Source organism: Protopterus annectens, chromosome 3.part1 (genome assembly GCF_019279795.1).
Source record: "Protopterus annectens isolate FY-2018-M chromosome 3.part1, PAN1.0, whole genome shotgun sequence".
Taxonomy (NCBI): domain Eukaryota; kingdom Metazoa; phylum Chordata; order Ceratodontiformes; family Protopteridae; genus Protopterus; species Protopterus annectens.
In genome coordinates this window covers 372,689,144-372,710,589 of record NC_056732.1, presented here as the reverse complement: position 1 = coordinate 372,710,589, position 21,446 = coordinate 372,689,144, and the positions used below count along the sequence as shown (strand labels likewise).

The 21,446-nt window shown below is 36.7% G+C and overlaps 1 protein-coding gene across 1 annotated transcript in view; it reads left to right on the top strand.

Moving 5' to 3' along the window:
• Window positions 1-21,446, top strand: part of SCRN1 (secernin 1) — a 1,291,976-nt gene that overhangs the window by 868,595 nt on the left and 401,935 nt on the right. Inside the window, exon 4 of the mRNA XM_044066834.1 lies at window positions 21,131-21,333. Coding sequence (XP_043922769.1) covers window positions 21,131-21,333 — 203 coding nt within the window. The remainder of the gene's footprint in view (window positions 1-21,130; window positions 21,334-21,446) is intronic.

Below are 21,446 nucleotides of genomic sequence, written 5' to 3'. Positions count from 1 at the left end.
GCCAGACTGCATATGAGGAAACTACAATGGTACCTAAAAAGTGTTTGGACTCAGCATTGCCACAGCCTGGAGACAGTAATTGCACTCATTCCTTGCCTGCAACAGGAGTTTCGATGATGGGCAGAAGCCTGTCATCACAACAAAGGTCTGCCATTCAGTTTACCCACAGCCAGACAGACACTGACAACGGATGCATCAGGTTATGCCTGGGGGACCTATATGGCAGAAAAATGTATTCAGGGCACATGGCCTGCAAACCAGATGCATCTTCACATCAATCAAAAAGAGATGCTAGCTGTTCAAAATGCCCTGACAGCTTTCAAGGACCTGCTTCATCCAGAACAGTTACTGATAAAGATAGACAACACTACGGTCATGTGGTACATAAACAAGCAGGGGGGTACACATTCCTACCCCCTCTGCAGACAATCAATGACCTTATGGGACACAGCATTGGCTTTTCAAATTCACCTGCAAGCACAATTCCTGCCAGGAAAAACAAATACTCTGGCAGACGAACTAAGCAGAAACCTCATGGATCCCCACGAATGGAAACTGGATCCACAAGTCTTCAGCATGATAGTAAGGAAATGGGGATGCCCAGACATAGATCTATTTGCCTCCCCTCACAACTGCCAATTGCAGTGATTTTGCACAAGGATTTATCACAAGCAAGCATGGAAAGTGGATGCCCTATCCTTCAGCTGGAAAAATCTAACGGTATATGCTTTTCCTCACTGCCTCTCCTTCCCAGGGTACTCCTAAAGATCAGACAAGAGAAGCCAAAAATGATACTGATTGCACCAGACTGGCCACACCAGCACTGGTACCCAATCCTAAAGAGCTTGTCTCAAGGTCCCGCATGGATATTGCCTCAAACTTCTCACTTGCTGACCCAACAAAACGATCAGATCCTGCACAGCCAACTCAGGACCTTAAATCTGGCAGCATGGCGGATAATGTAGCCATTCAGAACACTCCTCTTTCAAAAGCTGTTATGGATGTTATCTTGGAGGCCAAGAGGCCCAACACCAGAAAATCTTATGCAGAAAAATGGAAGAGATTCTATGCTTGGAACCAGGAACAAGGCATTGACACGTGTGTACCAAATATCCCCAAGATTTTACAATACCTAACTGAGATGCTGAACAAAGGCCTTTCCTTCTCATCAATTAAGATTCATGCCTCTGCCATTTCAGCCCATTACAATACGGAACCACCTAACTTTTCTCATCCTTTAATAAGGCAGTACCTCAGAGGGGCCGAAAACATTAGGCCTCCAAGGAGAGCACCAATTCCAGCCTGGGACCTCAATTATGTTTTTGAAAAACTCACACTTCCTCCTTTCGAGCCAGCATCAACAGCAGATATAAAATTCTTATCCTGGAAAACAGCTCTGCTCCTAGCAATAACCTCTGCAAGGCGAGTCTCAGAGTTACAAGCACTCATGGCTGTGGAACCTTTCATCATTTTTCATCCAGACAGAGTTTCTCTGAGGACAAACCCTACACTTATGCCTTAGGTGGTGTCCAGTGTGGCCCTTAACCAAACCATTCACTTGCCAACCTTTTATCCTAATCCACAGAACAAGGGTGAGAAAATTCTGCATTCTTTGGACATACACAGGCAGTTATGCTTTTACGTGGACAGAACTAAAGCTTTCAGAAAGACTGAGCAACATTTAGTGTCATATGCTGCAGGATCACAAGGAAAGGCTATCTGAAAACAGACCATTTCTAAATGGATAGGCCATTACATCCATTTCTGCTATTTTTAACATGGCAAATCAGTGCCTAAGGGCATTAGGCCTCATTCCACCAGAGCAGCAGCCATTTCAGCAGCCTTTCTTAGAGGAGTACCAACCAAAGATATCTTAGAGGCTGCAACTTGGAGTTCAGTGCACACCTTCACAAAGCACTACGACTTACCTCTTTACTCTAAGTCCAGAGCAGGCTTTGCCACTGCAGTTCTGCAGGGCCTCATAGCCTCTCCAAATCCTATTTAGCCCAGCCACCCTTCCTCAGCTTTGGGATTCAACCCAAGAGTAATGACTGCAACAGTGAAACACGATGAACAAAGTACAGTTGTGTACCTACCATAAATGTAGATGTTCGAGTGTATTCACTGTTGCAGTCCAGGTTACCCACCCACCATCCCCCCTTCTTTGCTGGGACTTATCTGCACTTCTCTAGCCTATACAACCTATTTGGTGTATTTGCTTGTAGATGAAGTAAATGTTATTTTTGTGCATGCATTTTTATTGGCATATTTTCCAGCCTACCAATTTGGGGGCACCTGACATCTGGGGCAAGAAAAACTGAAGAAAATGGCATCGACTGCATCTTTTATACCCCTGGCACACTGACGTCAGGGAAGAGGCGACAGCAACCGATGCCAAACCTAGACTTTGGAATTCTGGCCGACTGCAGGTAGCCTGCCAGCAGGATAACACAAGAGTTATGACTGCAACAGTGAATACACTCGAACATCTGCATTTATGGTAGGTACACAACTGTACTTTCTATGGTAAATTCTGGAATCCATCAGTGTTCATACGATCCTAGGAACTACTAGGCAAATAAGTGTGAAGACCACGCGCCCGTTGCCAGATACTAATCTCAAGATATACTCCCTGCTTCCAGGAGGGAAAAACAAGTCAGACCATGGATGAGCTTGCAGGTACCCATCTTTCTGTCAAGGTTAATCTTGAAGTAGACAAGGATGCCACGTCGTTTAACATTCAGTAGCAATTTGTTACAGGAGGGAATTTTAGATCTAAATCCAGGAAAATGTTCTTCACTGAGTGTGGAATGGAGCTTCAGTTGGAGTTTCATTTGTGTGAATGTTGATCCATAAATTCGTACCAAGTCAAATTTACATTTCATTTAACAGTACTGTTAAAAGGTTAGCGGTGCCTTTACTAAGCATGCTTATGTTTACAGTCGATTCTCATTTCACTGCCACTTGGAATTTATGATGTTTTAAAAATCTTTTTAACCTTAAAAAATATTGCTTCCTTAGATATGTGATATTTAATCCCATTTGAATTTAGGTTCAATTTCATTTTGCTTTGGAAAACATGTTTTGTTTTCCTGTTTGTTCTTTTCATTTTGTTTTTTTTTCCTGGTCCGTACTTCCTGTGAAGTTGAATGTATTGTTACAGCCCTGTAGCCAAAATGACCGTATTGTTAAATCATGCACACCTTCAAAGTCAATGGAGTGCCTTTTTATATAGTATGTCATATTTGTGAGCAACTGAAAAAATCAGATTTGCTTTATTTCTTATACTTGCTTATGGCTGGCTTTTGCACATTCGTGTCTTTACATTTTTAGTCTTTTTTTTTTCAAATGTGTGCAACAACAGACATCTGGTATATAATCTCGGTGAAAATATTGCTGAAGCCCTTGTATATTTAGCTTAGCTGTAATGCTTTTGTAAAACCATGAGAACTAGTACAGTATTAAATGTTGGGTCACTGAGTAAGTTAAACTGCAGGTTTGTGGCTTTGGTGCACTTTTCCTTCTATTACCCTACAATGTGCATACGCATCCCAGAGTAAAATATGCTTCTGTTGCAAAAGTAAGTTGGTGATACTTGGACTGAGCATACATAATAAAATGTTGTACTTTGTAGTGAATCTCTGCAGTGTAATGGTGTTTGTCGTATAAAAGGAAGTAATAATAGCAGGGTGACTGTTCCTTTGTGGAAACATACAAAAAGCTCCATTCACATCAGTACTTGTAACCCACATTCTATGCTGGGAGCTTTGGAGCAAACAACTGATATGTCTTCCAGGAAAGAAAATTTTAAAGGAATAGAATGTACTGGTTTGGCAGAATCTTTAAGAAAAAACTCATAAAACAAAACCCAAATCCTAGTTAATATTAGTTTTTATAAAAGTCAAAGTAAGAGTGCAGCATTACACCTAAACATAGGAACAAGAGAAACAAAACTGGCAAGACAAAATATCCATTTCAAAACAATAAACAAGTATGAGAAAATGGTGACCCCATACATACAGTGGTGCCATAATCAAAACTAGCTTAGTTACAGTAAATTTCCTAATGCAGTTTTTTCTGCTTGCAATAACAATCATACAAAATGTTATAAACATTGGGAAGCAAACAAGCAATGTCCCTCACAACACTATCGTGTGAAAGAGAGCAGATGGATAAAGGAACAAAGGCCAGTGAATCTAAAAGTAGGTATTTATTGTGTAAAATCAACACACCCTAAACTCTAGTGCCTCGGCTTAACAGCCTTCAAGGAGTAAAACAATACATTACCCCACATCTTAAATACTATCAATAAAAGCACCTGACTATTCCAATTAAACAATTAACTTCAAACTTAAAAACTTCCAGTGACACTCAGTAATTAGACCAGTAGGGGTCAGCGTACCATATTTTAAAATAAATAGTTTATACAAAAGTTTTTGGGTTTTTTTACAGCTAAATAAGAATTATGTAAAATTAGTTCCTCCAAAATAGTGCCCTTAAGATGACTGTCTTCCCTGTGGAATGTTGAAATAAATTACCAAGACTGAGTTATAATAAAGTTATCTCAAAACTGGTACTGAGTGCAATCTAGTCTAGTCACAGTGAAATGTAAATGACCCAATTTCTTATTGCAACAGACATTGGAATCATATACTTGAAAACACTCTAGTTATTGCATACAAAAGAGGGCATTGAGAAATTAACCGTGTCTTGATTCACTAAAATCAAAAACATTTTGTTTGACTTGTAACTGGGAATGTGCCATTATGTATGCGGGATGTCTAAATTAACCATCCAGTCTCTTTGAAGGAACAATGGAAGAAGGGACTGGAGCGTGCCCATCTTAAATGTTCCAGTTGAAGCTGAACTGGAATCCTTTCTTTTCAACAGGCAGAAACAGCCTGAGTTTCTGAAAAGAGAAAACAACCCCCTGTGGTTAAAATGCTATATAAAATAATTTTCTGCTTGGGCTTGCTATACTCAGATATGTGGAATTGGACTGGGAGAAGTTATTGGCGAAAAATTTAGCAATGACACTTTTTCTATGTCCCCTCCCTTCTTCAAGCCACAGTTCTGTTAAAGACTTGTACTGCTTTAGGGAAATAAGCTATTTGCTGAGGTTTACAGAGCCTATAGGTATTAGGGGATTCCAGAGATGGGAGAACTGGAGCTCCTATCACCACATGTGAAGGTAGCCACCTGTCATTTTGAGTGACTTCCCTGAATCACAACTAATGCCAAAAAAGAAGTCTTATAAACTGGAAACATTTAGCTTATTGTGATATGTATCCAGGGCTCTGACACACACACACACACACACACACACACACACACACACACACACACACACACACACACACACACACACACACACACACACACACAAGACATACACACACACACAAAAGTATGTCAGTCTAAGATGATGTTGCATAAGAATTCAGTTCTTGTTCTTGGGTCAGAGAATGGACAGTAGGCCTTTTAGGTAGAGTTTAAAGATTAAACAATAGAAAAAAAACTCATTTATGTATCACAAATTATGAATCACGTGCTTGAAACTGAGGGAAAACATTTACAAGTTTGCAGTTTTTTTTTTTTTTGCAGATTTTCTTGATAGGTCTGGGTTTTGATGGGCATGACTCTTGAATTGATGAATAATTACATTCTGGCATTTGTCCATGATACCAGAAATAGAAAAAAATGCATTACAGCAGTGGAATTGGAATTACAAACATAAATTCTCAGACAAGTTATCATAAAAACATATAGTTTTTATCCTTGATATATCAAGAACAAAAAAAGAAAGAAATTGATTGCAAAATATGTATCACAACTGTCCCCTCTGCATACTGCAAATCCAATATTATGGGAACATGCAGGGTCAGAACTTTAGAAGAATGTGATATATAGACCACTGGATGGTCACACTAGGGATTTAACATTTTTTTTCAGGTTTTTGTGGATGGTTATGTGGAATCAAGTGAAATACTGCATCTAACATAGAAGACCCTTCCTGATAGGTCCTCTATTTATATTGATCCTGTGCACCACTCTGTATTTGGTATCTTTTGCAGAAGTGCCACACTGTGGAATGGATGTGTGCTTGTTGCAATTCGTGTTGTAATAGCACCATCTGGCTACTCAGGCACCCTCCTGTCTCCATGACTACCAGTTCTTTTTTGCTACTCTCCCACTTCAGATTTTGATCCTTGTTAGTGCCAGTAAAAGTTCCTGTAGTTACATGCTGTTTGAAATTCCAAGTGTTGAAGAGTGCCAGAAGGAGGCATTTTATGGCCCAATATGAAGGTTCTTCATATTGGGCCATAGTGGGTCAGAGCTTTGGCGTCTGAGATCTGTTTAGGTCCATCTGTATTATCTCCAGCCTCATGGGCATTTCAGTCCCATTCTTTTCCTATATTTTATGGTTGACGTGAGACCTAGAGAGGTACAACGCTGGTTGTTGCATAGAGAGTTGCATCCTAGAATGTGAGTAACACCTTTCCCCCACCTGACTGTCTCCACCCTCAACCTCACAATCCTTTGTCTTAGGAAGCAGCCCTTTGAGTCATGTGGTTATCAGTAGTGGGGTTCTTAGGCTGAAGCTTCTTTTAGGGCTTCCTTCTTATCTCACCTAGACTGGATGGCATTGGTAGAAGAGAGATTTAAGGATAAGCCTTCTTCAGGACCCTTGGGTCAGGTGAGAGAGACTAAATGCTTCCTTGATCATTGGTAACTAGAGAGACAAGTGAGGGGTTTCTACCTTAAGAAAGTCTGTTCAGTGCCAGTTCCAACCCCTGTATTGTCCTCCCACACCTCATACATTGTCTTTCCTGCATTCCTGCATGTATAAAAAATGAAATGCCACTACAACAGAGAGACCTTAGTTAAATAAAATGAAGTATGTAGAAAGCAAACTTCGGACTCAACACGACTCAGCAAAACTCTTTAAACAAAAACTGGATATTTATTTGGTAGCTTCATTACCTTCCTGTACGCTTCCTCAGACCATGAATATTCCAACAAACTAGCAGCTTTTTATACAATGACATGACACACTTGATTATTTAATAACAATTAAACACAATGAGCAAATTAATAAAACAATTAAAAACTTCAGTTTAAAGGGGACATTCTCTAAAAGCACATATATAGAAAGAACTTTGAATTCATATATAGACTAAATGGTTGCTAAGCCATCACTATATGGTAAATGAGTTAACTTATAACTTGTATACTAACCAAAAAATTGGAAGTAATTCAAACATGTTACTAACAAATAAATACAAATTTAAAATTAAATGAATGTATATAAATATGTAAATATATAAATATTAATATAAATAAGTATATAAACATTGTTAAAAAAGTTATACAAAATGTCTATATATGGACATCAATTTAGTTATGATAATATACATATAGAATACATATAAAAATGCATAGAAAATAGAAAAATAAAAACTGTAGCCAAGTAAATAGATAGATCAAGTTAGCAAAAAATCTAATAATTAATATATAACAGAATCAGGAATTAAAACCTGTGTATCATACAAGGAAGAATAAGATGTGATATCTTAGACTCACAGGTGGTTATCTTCGTGCGTTAAGATAAGGTTTAATGGAAACATAAAGGTTTAAGCCTGGAGAATAATGCCCTTTTAATCTTAAAATCCATTTTAGTTCTTTAAGTTCTAGTAAATTCATATAGTCTCCTCCTCTGGTATTTGGTTCTACTATTTCAAGTACCCTAAATACAAAGGAATGATTTGGATAACATTGTACATGCTTAGCTAGAGCATTTAATTCATTTAATTTCTTTATGTCGTAAATGAGGTTATATACTCTATTTTTGAGCTTATGCGTTAAACCTACATAAAACGCAGAGCATTGTTCACACGTGGCTAGGTAGATCAGTCCTGAGCTATTACAAGTAGCGAAAAATCGTGGCTTAAAGATGTACTTAGTTTCTGGATGTGTATAGACTTGTTCTCTAGTGACAAACTTGCAATAATTGCAATGATTGCATGGATAAGTACCTACTTTTTCAACTAGCTTTAATTTAGTATCACTGGGTTTATCACAGAGTAGTCTTTTAAGACTTTTGTTGTTCCTGTAGGTAAAATGAGGTGCCTTGCCCACTAGTTGTTGTGTAAAATCGTCAATCATTAATACTTTCCAATTATTATTAATTATTTTCCTAATATTGAGACTGTCGTTGGTGTAAGTTGTAATAAAGCTTAACTTCCCTGAAGAACAAGGTAAATTCTTATAGCCTATCTCATGCCTGAAATGATCAACTGTCATTAAAGATGAGGCCTCTACATCTTTCAAAACTTGTGACCTGATATTTTTTAGTAACTTTTCATCATACATTCTATCATAAAAAATACATTCTAATTTGTCAGCTTCATGAGTCAGATCTTCCTTGTCCTTACAAATTTTAGATAGTCTAATGAACTGACTTTTGACTATCCCTTTGAACACATGGCGAGGGTGCATGCTGTCGTAACGCAGTATAGAATTTCTCCAGCATGTTTTTCTGAACAAGGTGGAATTTAATTTGCCATTTCTTATATTTAAGCATACATCTAGAAAGTTCACTGATTCAAAGGACATTTGTGCTGTGAATTTGAGGAAAGTAGTAGTAGTTTCTAAATAGTTTTTAAACTCAACAAACTCTTCTTTGGAGCCTTCCCAAACTAATAGAATATCGTCTACAAAACGATAATAGACCACTATTTTTCTAAATAATGGATGGGTAAAAACAAAATCTCTTTCCCACTTATGCATTACCAAGTTCGCATAAGTGTTTGCACAAGGGGTGCCCATAGCTACCCCCGATGTCTGTAAATATAGGCACCCCTCAAAAACAAACACATTGTTGCATAGAACTAAATCAAGTAACTGGCAGATAAGAATGATGTCATCTCTTTTTATATGTGAAAACACGGACAATAACTCTCTCACTGCTTGAACGCCTTCAACATTAGGTATGGAGGTAAATAAACTGGTCACGTCCATAGTAACCAATAAATGTTGCCCTTCAACTAATTTTTTATCAACAGAATTTAGAGAATCCAATAATTGGTACATATCCTTCAGTATATTTGGAATCTCATTTACGATTGGTCTCAAAGTTTTTTCCAAATAGACTGACACTTTTTCAGTCGCCCATCCCTCACTAGCCACAATGGGTCTTAAGGGTGGGGGTAGGACTCCTTTGTGCATTTTGGGTAATCCTTTGACTATAGGAATTCGCGGTTTATCTATAGAAAAATATTCATACAGGCCTTGAGATATTTGGCCGCACATAAGTAGATCATAGATCTCATCTTTGACACAAGCTATAATTTTTAACATTCTAGAGTTATCAATTTCTAGGTAGATGGTATCATCTTTCAACATGTCAAGCATTAAGGACTGATATGATAATCTATCAAAGAGAGCCACCCCTCCTCCTTTGTCAACTGGTCTGAAAACTAAAGAAGAATCATGCATCAGATTATAAAGAGAGCATTGCATTTCATTAGACATGTTAAAATACATACATTTTTTCTTTGTGTTTATGCAGTATTCATAAATGTCCTTTTCGCATAATTTAATAAAGAGATCAACATGTCCTGGTATCATAGGAGAAAACGAACTCTTTCTTTTAAAATTAAATACATTAGCTTCACTAGTGTCACTTTCCGAAGGTTTCGACTTAAAAAATATTCTCAGAGCTATAGAGCGCCCAAACATTCTAAGGTCAGTTAGCAAGTCAGAGAGAACACTGCCTTGCGACGGTACAAACGACAGCCCTCTATTTAGTAGTTCTTTATCATGTACTGAAAGCACATACCTGGACATATTAAAGAAAAGCTGGGTCTCTACTGAAAGTGTCTCCTTCTCTGAAATGCTTCGTTGTCTTCCGATAACTTGCGTTTCCTGCTCCAACTGTTTCAGCGTTCTCTCATTGGAGCCAGCTTCTTTATTGGATACGGTAAAAAAGAAGAAGTGTTACTATCATTTTTAGGAATAGCTCCAAGATTCTTTTGAGCAAACTTGATGCGGTTCGCTTCCTGATTGGGAAGAGGGGTTGATGTGGCTGCCATAGATGTAACGGTGATGGGGGCTTCTGGTGGTGTCGTAAAATTATCTCTTGAACCATCCTCCTGAGCAGTCCGTGATGTCGCTAGAACTGGAAACCCAATCGCAGCTGACGTTGTGATTGTGTCATCATGTGGCACAGAATTTGGAATCTGTGTGCGTGCGAGGGTGTTGGGTAATTCTCTCTTGGACAAATAAAGACATTCCCCGAAGAAAAGTCCTGGTAGTCACGTTGTAGCTTCTTATGTTTATTTTGCTGCAAACGGAGGGCATAGGAGCTAACTTGACTAAATAAACTGTCCATTCTTTGTTGAAAGTGGTCATCAGGAAAACTTTCAATTAATTCATGCTGTACACAGTTAATTTTGGTGAGCAATTCTTTTTCAATCGGAGTGAAATAGTCAATTAAAAGTTGAATATACTTCATGCTAGCTTCTAAATTTATCTCCTGCCATCTCTTAAGCAGAATAGGGTGTGTGTCACCATAAGTAGGCATACAAAGTATTCGCATACCTCGGGGAATTAGTTTAAAGCGTATACAAGCTTCCATGTGTTTTCTTTGCCAATTTAGGCGTTGAAATCTATAGAGGTCATTTTCCAAAATCTTGATTTTGGAATTGAAAGTTTCTAAACTGTCATTATTAGCTTCCATTATGTTACCATTTGGTGCTCTAAGATCCAGAGCCAATAAAGGATTAAGTTCATCATTCAGCAAAGTTGTCCACAGTTCTTTCCTTCTTGGTATCCTCGGTTCTGGCACATAATCCAATTCCACATTAGGAGAAGTCATGTCATGTGTTGTAGTGGAATTAAATAAAATGCTGTATAAAAAACGAAATGCCACTACAACAGAGAGACCTTAGTTAGATAAAATGAAGTATGTAGAAAGCAAACTTCGGACTCAACACGACTCAGCAAAACTCTTTAAACAAAAACTGGATATTTATTTGGTAAGCGCTTTCGCGTACCTTCCTGTACGCTTCCTCAGACCATGAATATTCCAACAAACTAGCAGCTTTTTATACAATGACATGACACACTTGATTGTTTAATAACAATTAAACACAATAAGCAAATTGATAAAACAATTAAAAACTTCAGTTTAAAGGGGACATTCTCTAAAAGCACATATATAGAAAGAACTTTGAATTCATATATAGACTAAATGGTTGCTAAGCCATCACTATATGGTAAATGAGTTAACTTATAACTTGTATACTAACCAAAAAATTGGAAGTAATTCAAACATGTTACTAACAAATAAATACAAATCTAAAATTAAATGAATGTATATAAATATGTAAATATATAAATATTAATATAAATAAGTATATAAACATTGTTAAAAAAGTTATACAAAATGTCTATATATGGACATCAATTTAGTTATGATAATATACATACAGAATATATATATTATCATAACTAAACACAAAGAAAAAATGTATGTATTTTAACATGTCTAATGAAATGCAATGCTCTCTTTATAATCTGATGCATGATTCTTCTTTAGTTTTCAGACCAGTTGACAAAGGAGGAGGGGTAGCTCTCTTTGATAGATTATCATATCAGTCCTTAATGCTTGACATGTTGAAAGATGATACCATCTACCTAGAAATTGATAACTCTAGAATGTTAAAAATTATAGCTTGTGTCAAAGATGAGATCTATGATCTACTTATGTGCGGCCAAATATCTCAAGGCCTGTATGAATATTTTTCTATAGATAAACCGCGAATTCCTATAGTCAAAGGATTACCCAAAATGCACAAAGGAGTCCCACCCTTAAGACCCATTGTGGCTAGTGAGGGATGGGCGACTGAAAAAGTGTCAGTCTATTTGGAAAAAGCTTTGAGACCAATCGTAAATGAGATTCCAAATATACTGAAGGACACGTACCAATTATTGGATTCTCTAAATTCTGTTGATAAAAAATTAGTTGAAGGGCAACATTTATTGGTTACTATGGACGTGACCAGTTTATTTACCTCCATACCTAATGTTGAAGGCGTTCAAGCAGTGAGAGAGTTATTGTCTGTGTTTCCACATATAAAAAGAGATGACATCATTCTTATCTGCCAGTTACTTGATTTAGTTCTATGCAACAATGTGTTTGTTTTTGAGGGGTGCCTATATTTACAGACATCGGGGGTAGCTATGGGCACCCCTTGTGCAAACACTTATGCGAACTTGGTAATGCATAAGTGGGAAAGAGATTTTGTTTTTACCCACCCATTATTTAGAAAAATAGTGGTCTATTATCGTTTTGTAGATGATATTCTATTAGTTTGGGAAGGCTCCAAAGAAGAGTTTGTTGAGTTTAAAAACTATTTAGAAACTACTACTACTTTCCTCAAATTCACAGCACAAATGTCCTTTGAATCAGTGAACTTTCTAGATGTATGCTTAAATATAAGAAATGGCAAATTAAGTTCCACCTTGTTCAGAAAAACATGCTGGAGAAATTCTATACTGCGTTACGACAGCATGCACCCTCGCCATGTGTTCAAAGGGATAGTCAAAAGTCAGTTCATTAGACTATCTAAAATTTGTAAGGACAAGGAAGATCTGACTCATGAAGCTGACAAATTAGAATGTATTTTTTATGATAGAATGTATGATGAAAAGTTAGTAAAAAATATCAGGTCACAAGTTTTGAAAGATGTGGAGGCCTCATCTTTAATGACAGTTGATCATTTCAGGCATGAGATAGGCTATAAGAATTTACCTTGTTCTTCAGGGAAGTTAAGCTTTATTACAACTTACACCAACGACAGTCTCAATATTAGGAAAATAATTAATAATAATTGGAAAGTATTAATGATTGACGATTTTACACAACAACTAGTGGGCAAGGCACCTCATTTTACCTACAGGAACAACAAAAGTCTTAAAAGACTACTCTGTGATAAACCCAGTGATACTAAATTAAAGCTAGTTGAAAAAGTAGGTACTTATCCATGCAATCATTGCAATTATTGCAAGTTTGTCACTAGAGAACAAGTCTATACACATCCAGAAACTAAGTACATCTTTAAGCCAAGATTTTTCGCTACTTGTAATAGCTCAGGACTGATCTACCTAGCCACGTGTGAACAATGCTCTGCGTTTTATGTAGGTTTAACGAAACGCAAGCTTAAAAATAGAGTATACAACCACATTTACGACATAAAGAAATTAAATGAATTAAATGCTCTAGCTAAGCATGTACAATGTTATCCAAATCATTCCTTTGTATTTAGGGTACTTGAAATAGTAGAACCAAATACCAGAGGAGGAGACTATATGAATTTACTAGAACTTAAAGAACTAAAATGGATTTTAAGATTAAAAGGGCATTATTCTCCAGGCTTAAACCTTTATGTTTCCATTAAACCTTATCTTAACGCACGAAGATAACTACCTGTGAGTCTAAGATATCACATCTTATTCTTCCTTGTATGAAGCACAGGTTTTAATTCAGGATTCTTTTATATATTAATTATTAGATTTTTTGCTAACTTGATCTATCTATTTACTTGGCTACAGTTTTTATTTTTCTATTTTCTACGCATTTTTATATGTATTCCATATGTATACTATCACAACTAAATTGATGCCCACATACAGACATTTTGTATAATTTTTTAACAATGTCTATATACTTATTTATATTAATATTTATATGTTTACATATTTATATACATTCATTTAATTTTAAATTTGTATTTATTTGCTAGCAACATGTTTGAATTACTTCCAATTTTTTGGTTAGTACACAAGTTATAAGTTAACTTATTTACCACATAGTGAAGGCTTAGCAACCATTTAGTCTATATATGAATTCAAAGTTCTTTCTATATATGTGCTTTTAGAGAATGTCCCCTTTAAACTGAAGTTTTTAATTGTTTTATTAATTTGCTCATTGTGTTTAATTGTTATTAAATAATCAAGTGTGTCATGTCATTGTATAAAAAGCTGCTAGTTTGTTGGAATATTCATGGTCTGAGGAAGCGTACAGGAAGGTACGCGAAAGCGCTTACCAAATAAATATCCAGTTTTTGTTTAAAGAGTTTTGCTGAGTCGTGTTGAGTCCGAAGTTTGCTTTCTACATTCCTGCATGTATATTTGAATCCCAGTCAGCCCAATACTCAGTGCAAACCTGTTAACTCTGGAGTGAGCCCAAACAAAATTTTGCTTTTGGGGAATTCAGAGGAAGTGAGTCTTCTTTCTCTGTCATGTCCCACAGGGGGTTCAGTGGGTAGGCCTTTATTTTTGAGACATGAATCTTTGGGTCTATATTAAATTGTCAAAATGGAATTACAACGAATACCATTTCGATGGCACATAAACAGAGAAATCTAAAAACAGCGAAACCCCACGTCACCGATTTTTTCCTAGTGAAAAAAAATCGGTTGACCGACAATACACAATGCACTAGTTAAAACATTACAAAGTGGGGGGGCTTTGCCCCCACACCCCCCAATGTAGGGGGCTGTGCCCCACACACCCCCTAACTAAATATACCAACTTCGAGATCGCAGTCCAGTGGGGTAAAGAGCAACGTCATGGCTCAGGCCAAGCAATTTATTTCCCTAGGAAAAAAATCGCTGACCTGAGTGTTCACTGTTTTCAGATTTCTCTGTTTGCGTCATCAAAACGGCATTCACTTTAATGTGGTTTTGACAATCTAATGTAGACCCGAATCTTTGGGATCCCTTGGCTCCTGACAATCTTGGGGGAATATTGTATAGGGAGACCTTGTGATGCTTGAGAGCTTGCCAGTCACATGACCCAGGCAGTTTTTCAGACCCATAACCAGGGTCCCAGTGCATACTTGTTCAAGAACTTGTCCTATTGATGCCGTCTTAGAAGCCTGGAGATTCCCTCACTGTACTAAAACATGGATGACCATTTCTCACATTTCACTCCCAGTAAAATAATTACTGAGGTTTTCTATGTTTATTCCTAGGCTGACTTCCAGATGTTCTCAACAGATCTTCAGTAGACATTGAAGCTTCATTCCCTACTTTTTCCAATTGAAAACTAGATAGTCTGGGAGGGAAATACAGATTTTTTTTGTGTAACACTGAGACTAAGAACCACCATTGGTGCATCTCATCTAGCCAGACTGCAGTCCTTTATTTTGGAATCCTTGTAAACCACACAGCATGACCTTCTTGAATCTGGGATACAGGAGGACCTTATCATGAGCTATATGTGATAACCCACCTTAGGAAACTATCTGCTGTCCATAGTGGGGACCATGGTGAATGCAACCGGTTCCAAGGTGATAGGCAATGCTGTGTGGTTATGTTGTAGAATGTGGCTGAAACCAGTTAACCAATGGAATGTTAGCAAGTACCCAGTTAGGAAGGATCTGAGGTGGAGTTTGCCTGAGCAATTTTTTATATTAAGATGAGATGTGTATAAGAGTAGGGTTCCCCCACCATCTCTTGTACCAAGCCTAGAATCAAAGGTATACTCATAGGCAGGGAAGAAGTGTTAGACATGTAGGCTATTTTTCAGACAAGATTCAGTGACAGCCATTAAGTCAGACAGTTGGATGAAATGGAAGGCACTTATGTGATCTGCATTACTTCTGACACTACTCTCATTTGGTGGAGAAGCGAATTATATGGTAACATTTGAATTCTATGAGGAGCAGCACCTATGCCTAAGTGTGACTCTGTATTCACTCTTATAAGAAGGATAAAGATTACTGGAGTGAATTTATATAGGTATTTAGGTAGTTCGATGTCAACGTAATGAGATTCAGTAATCAGTTGTATAAAGAAGAAGTCTACTCCCTCTTAGTGTTGGGGTATATCAGAAGAAGATAGTGGGGTGGTAAGAGTGGTATGGGTTTATCATGGTAAATGAGGGAGGGTGTTGGGGTGTGTTGCTGAATTCAGCATTGCAAAGGAGAAGGATATGTACGATTGTTGCAGGAGGAAATTATTTATGTTGAGAATGCATCAGTACAATTGAGAAAAGTAAGAACACAGAAAGATGTATCATAATAAAGATGAAGAGTAGGGGGATGCTTATTAGGAAGGGTGGGGGAGTTGAGAAGTCATATGCATTGTGTTGAAGGTAAGTAAACTGTAAAAGAGAGTTAATCCAAGGTTAATTGTATGAGCTGGTTGACAGATTGGAATTACAGGGGTTGATATCTAGTAAATCTGCAATGAAATGAGCTGGGGTGGTGATTATCAGAGAGTAATTTTAGAAAATATGGAAAAGAAGCAATAGTTGTAGGAACAGGATGAAAAGAAGACTAATGCCTAAATTGAACAGTTGTGTTTGGTTTGATATTATGCTTGTTAACATAAACCTAGTGGTAAGGGTGCAGACTATGGAATACCCTGGGATGTCACCTATTTACTGAGTGAGATTCTAAGAGAGTGACATATCCAGTGATATTAGAGCAGTGTATTTAGTCCTAATATACAAATTCAAGATGGCTTAACAAGTAAGGCAAGGGGTGATTATTTTGGAATAAGACTATAGTTTTTAGTGGAGGATAAAGTTTGGGAAGAGAATAATTTGTCGGGCTGAAGTTATATAAATTAAACAAACGATAACTGTATTATGAGTTTCCAAAAATAGGGGAGGAGCAGGGCAGAGTATATGGCTAAAAACATGATGTGGTACAAAGGCAACCAAAGATTCAGCAGCTTCATGCAACCACAACAAACTGTAAACGCTAGACGATCTTTAAAGGGAAACGCAGTGAGGTAACCCAACGTGAAGTAAGAGAAAAGGGAATGAGGACAGTTTGCTTAACATTTCGTTATATTGACCCAAAGAATCTCAGACATTTAAAGTATAAATTAAGTTACATATGGCCAGAAACATCCATTTCTTAAAATGCAATTCAGAAAATTATATAGAACAGTGTGACACATAAAGGGGTCAACTCAAGACAGCTTCTACTGATAAGGCCAAAGTGGTTCAAATAGTTCCTTTTCATCAATACTGTATACGTTGGAGTGAAAGAAATGGAAGAACCTTATGAATTAAAAAAAAAAAAAAAGAAAAATATTTTTGTAGGTGGGGATAAAACACCCTTATCACCCTCACACAACCTTATATATATATATATATATATATATATACATACTAACTCCATAGTCACATAATAATGAGGGTAAGGAAAAACTCCCTTTTACAATACAAAGTGAACCCACACAAATAGCAGCCCTGCTAAGCAAATATAACCAACCTCATTAAAACATCTAAATAGTTCTTCAAAAAACAACAACGTACCCTCCTGCTAAAAACTTAAATAAATACAAACCCAAGCAAAATAAAATTCACAAAAGTGACAAACATTTTGATAAAACTAGTTCAAACATCCAAATAAATGCAAAACAAAACCCTAATAATATCTTGACAAATTAAAACAATCATGAAACCATGCATGTGAAACATTCAATCACAATGCACCCTAATAGTACCCACCAGAAAACAAACAAAAACATTTTTATTTAACAAATGTGTCATATTGGCCATTTATATTTGATCCAATGCAACTGGATTGCTAAACCTCATGCAGTTGTAGAAGAGTTAATTCACATATGTAATCTGTTATCTACTTAATAGCAGCCTTTATTTTCAGATTAAATTAATGTGTTTTAACAAGAACTGTTATCTGTAATGACAGTAACATAAAGTAAAACCTAGCAAGTATAGTAAAACACATGCTGCAGATGTGTGTGTTTCATTCCATCCATAAAACAGTAAGTACATGAAGAGCTAGTAGGAAAGCATGCTAAGTGATTCATATGGTTTATAAACTCACACAAACCTTTGAAAATAATGCGTAAGTCAACCCCTCCCACGACACACACACACACACACACACACACACACACACACACACACACACACACACACACACACACACACTTCATATACAGTTTACTTCGAACCACATCCTGTTTGATGACTTGGGATTTCACATTTCCTTCCCATACCAGTCAGCCTCTTACCCCAAGAATTTTGGACAAAGCCAAAAATAATGGGGGAAGAAAGGCAATATTGATCTTATAAACTTGGAAAGTTGTTAGAATAACAGATTTTGCATTAGCACTTGTTTTCTGAAAGTATGAAGACTGAAGCTCAAGTGTCTTGTTATGTAGTGACTTCAGTCCTCAATGATTTTGCCAGAAAAACTAAATTTTATGAAGAACAGACCAAGAATATGAAGCAAAAATATGGATGAAAGTTTTTAACAGTTGAAAAGTATGCAACTCTTGCCTCCTGAACAGTGAAAGGTCAGCAGGTAATTGTTTAAAACAATGCTGCAATGTTATATAGGGTATTATATGAAAAAGTATGCCCTGCTCAAATGAACGCACTCATGAACTCATGACTCTAGAGGTAACTTGGGTGAGGTAGAGAGAAATAGAGACAGGGTGAGAAAACAAATTGTAGTGCCTTACATTGTTGAACCTAACAGCCCACTTAGTTGTGCCTTTTCGGTATTTAAATAGCAACAATGTAATGCGAAAATATTAACCTTCAACATTCTGAGAAAGTCAAATCCTAGATAGGAGGACAAATAACTCTCTCAGGCTAACAAATATTTTAGGGAAAAATGTAAACTTCAGAACTGTGATGACATCAGCAATGTTTAAAGACTGTAGAAACATTTAACTTATTTATATAGATAGGAAAGTTACCGATTCATCTGCATAACAGAACAACATTAAACCAACTTTTACAATGTTAAGGGGTGAAGAATATCCCTCCCATCCTCCACTGGTTAAACACTCTGTTGGCTACAACCATTATATTAGACAAGAGGTGGGGGTGATACATGCATTATTTAAAATACTGTTCCTGGCAAACCCATAGATCTCCCTCTCTCTCTCTCTCTCTGCTGTAACTGGTACTCCTGGCAGGCTTCATGCAAAGCTGACAGGCATGGAAGTTATTTGGGACAACTAATTTAGAATGCAAGAGTATCATAATAAATGCAGCCACATAAAAGAACATCCCACATGCTGGACATGATCCTACATGCTGGGATTGGTCCAGGGAATCCATTACCTTATATCTGGGGTACCCAGTTAATATTAGTAACTGCTGACATTAGTGCAGTATGCTAAATGACTTTCAGTTAGTTCCTGTTACAACATGTGGTGATTTTTGCAAAATCCTTAAATTCTAATTATGAATGATGACGTCTTTTCCTATCCATAGTGATGCTACCATACATCTCAGCTACCCCTGAATTTGCAATAAATCCCCAATTTGCCTCAGATTTTGCCCTGTCCATCATAAAATACTTGATTTTAGGTAAATAACTAAAGATTACAGTCAGTAATGCCAGGCATTACAATTTCATTCTTTTTATTGTTCAGAAAATGCATGCTGATGCAAACAAAGCCTGTTCTGTTAAAATTTCAAGTAGTTGAGATGTAGAGGTGCCCTATCCTTTACAAAGTCCTTCAATACAGACCTAAAGTCAGATCACTGACAGACCATCCTATATCACTGAAGAAATGAAAATAGAAGGGAAACATTGAAGGCTGAATGTTCCATCCTGTTTATTGTGGAATCATGACTTACTTTAGAGGACTTGATATTTATGTTTACTGAACATGAGGATCGGCATTCTAGAAGTTCTCAAAATTATAAGATATTTATTTGCTGGAATTTATTAGGGTGTCTTGTAATGAGTTAGATTTAATGGTACCGCTAGATCTAAAAGTTAGCATTTTTGTGGGGTAATGCAAAGAGCGCATCTATCTTCTGTATTTCCACAAGGTGATTACATGCAATAACTCTGGTCATCTCGGCATCACTCCTGTAGAATAATTGTTATCAAAACAAACAATTAAACCTTTACTCTTAATGTGTCCTTTTCTAGAAGCAGTTTTTAAATATTTCCTTTTACCTGATGTGTGTGACAGAAATGTCATTGCACACGGTGGAGACTTGGGGTTAGTGGATTTGGGGAGTGATGTCTTGTGTGACTGCTTGAAACATTTGCTGTATTAATATTTCTCCAAACAACTGTGGACTCGAAGAAGCCAATGATATGCCTGGCTTCTTTCCCCAAAGAAACTCAAGACTCCTTACTGTAAGTAGTTACAGCAGGCTGTATTCTCTTGATGTCTTACTTGCCACTAATGCTCTGCATTTAATTTAAGGATGAAGTGTACATGCAGTTCACCTTCGTCCTATACACTACCCTCCAATGCAGTAATCTTAGAAAAGGTCTTTATAAAAACTCCTTTCAAGTCCAGTTAATTTCCACACTCTAGCAGATGAAATAATCTATTTATAAGCATTGTAAGTAATGTTGCATAATGTATCTCCGATGTCTTGCAACAGCTTTGTACACAAATGTCAGTATTGTAATACCACTGTTAGATTTGGATTTGTATAATATTTTATGTTTGTGCTGTTTGCAAAAATGTTTTAGAATGTGACACGTTTGTAATGTTCTTTTTGTAGGTGTAACATTGATTTTAGCTTCTGCTGTCCTGCTGAAATTAGTCCATTTGGAGCAGTCCTCATTACTCTGGTTATGAAACCTAAGTAAAAAAATGCAAATAAAATATAGCATATCAGTATCAACTGTTCAAAGGCAGTCATGCTTTATTTATTGGTTCCTAAGATTGCAACCAGAGGGAAAGCCCTGAAAATATACTCAAAAGGTATGCAAACTCTTCTTAATGAGTAACTGTGGACAAAAGGTTAATAAACTAGAACACTTATTTATGCAATGTGGATTATTTACAAAGAAAACTTATAAGATTTTTTGTTATATTTTTAAAGTAAATCGCAGTGATTTTTACTGTATGAAAATGAAATGCATGTCTGACTAGCATTAAGGGAGTCTGCATTGTTTACTTTTTTTTATGAATATAGATGAGTCTACGGTCAAACCGTTGCCTGTAGTTGTAATTATGCTCTTTCTTGGGCAACATAAAGTAAGACCTTCAATTTGCTGAAGTTTCACATGAGAACTACAGCACGTTGTTACTTTGATTTTTTTTTTTTTTAACATTAACCTTTGTGTTTTTTATTTTTTTATCTGCAGACTTGGTTTAGAAAGAGGATCGACTGCTGCAGAAGCCTTGGATACGATAGTGTCCCTTTTAGATAAACACGGACAAGGAGGAAATTATTGTGAAGATGGGAGTATGTGCCATGCTTTCCATAGTACATTTCTGATTATGGACAGAACAGAAGCATGGGTATTAGAGACAGCTGGGAAATATTGGGCAGCTGAAAAAGTCACAGGTGAGTTCATTGCGTATGGTAAAATGGAGATTTTATTTTTTATTTTTATTCATTTTACATTTGTTGACCGGGATAGTCCAACTGGATGCATGTCCATTTTCAGCAGAGACCCG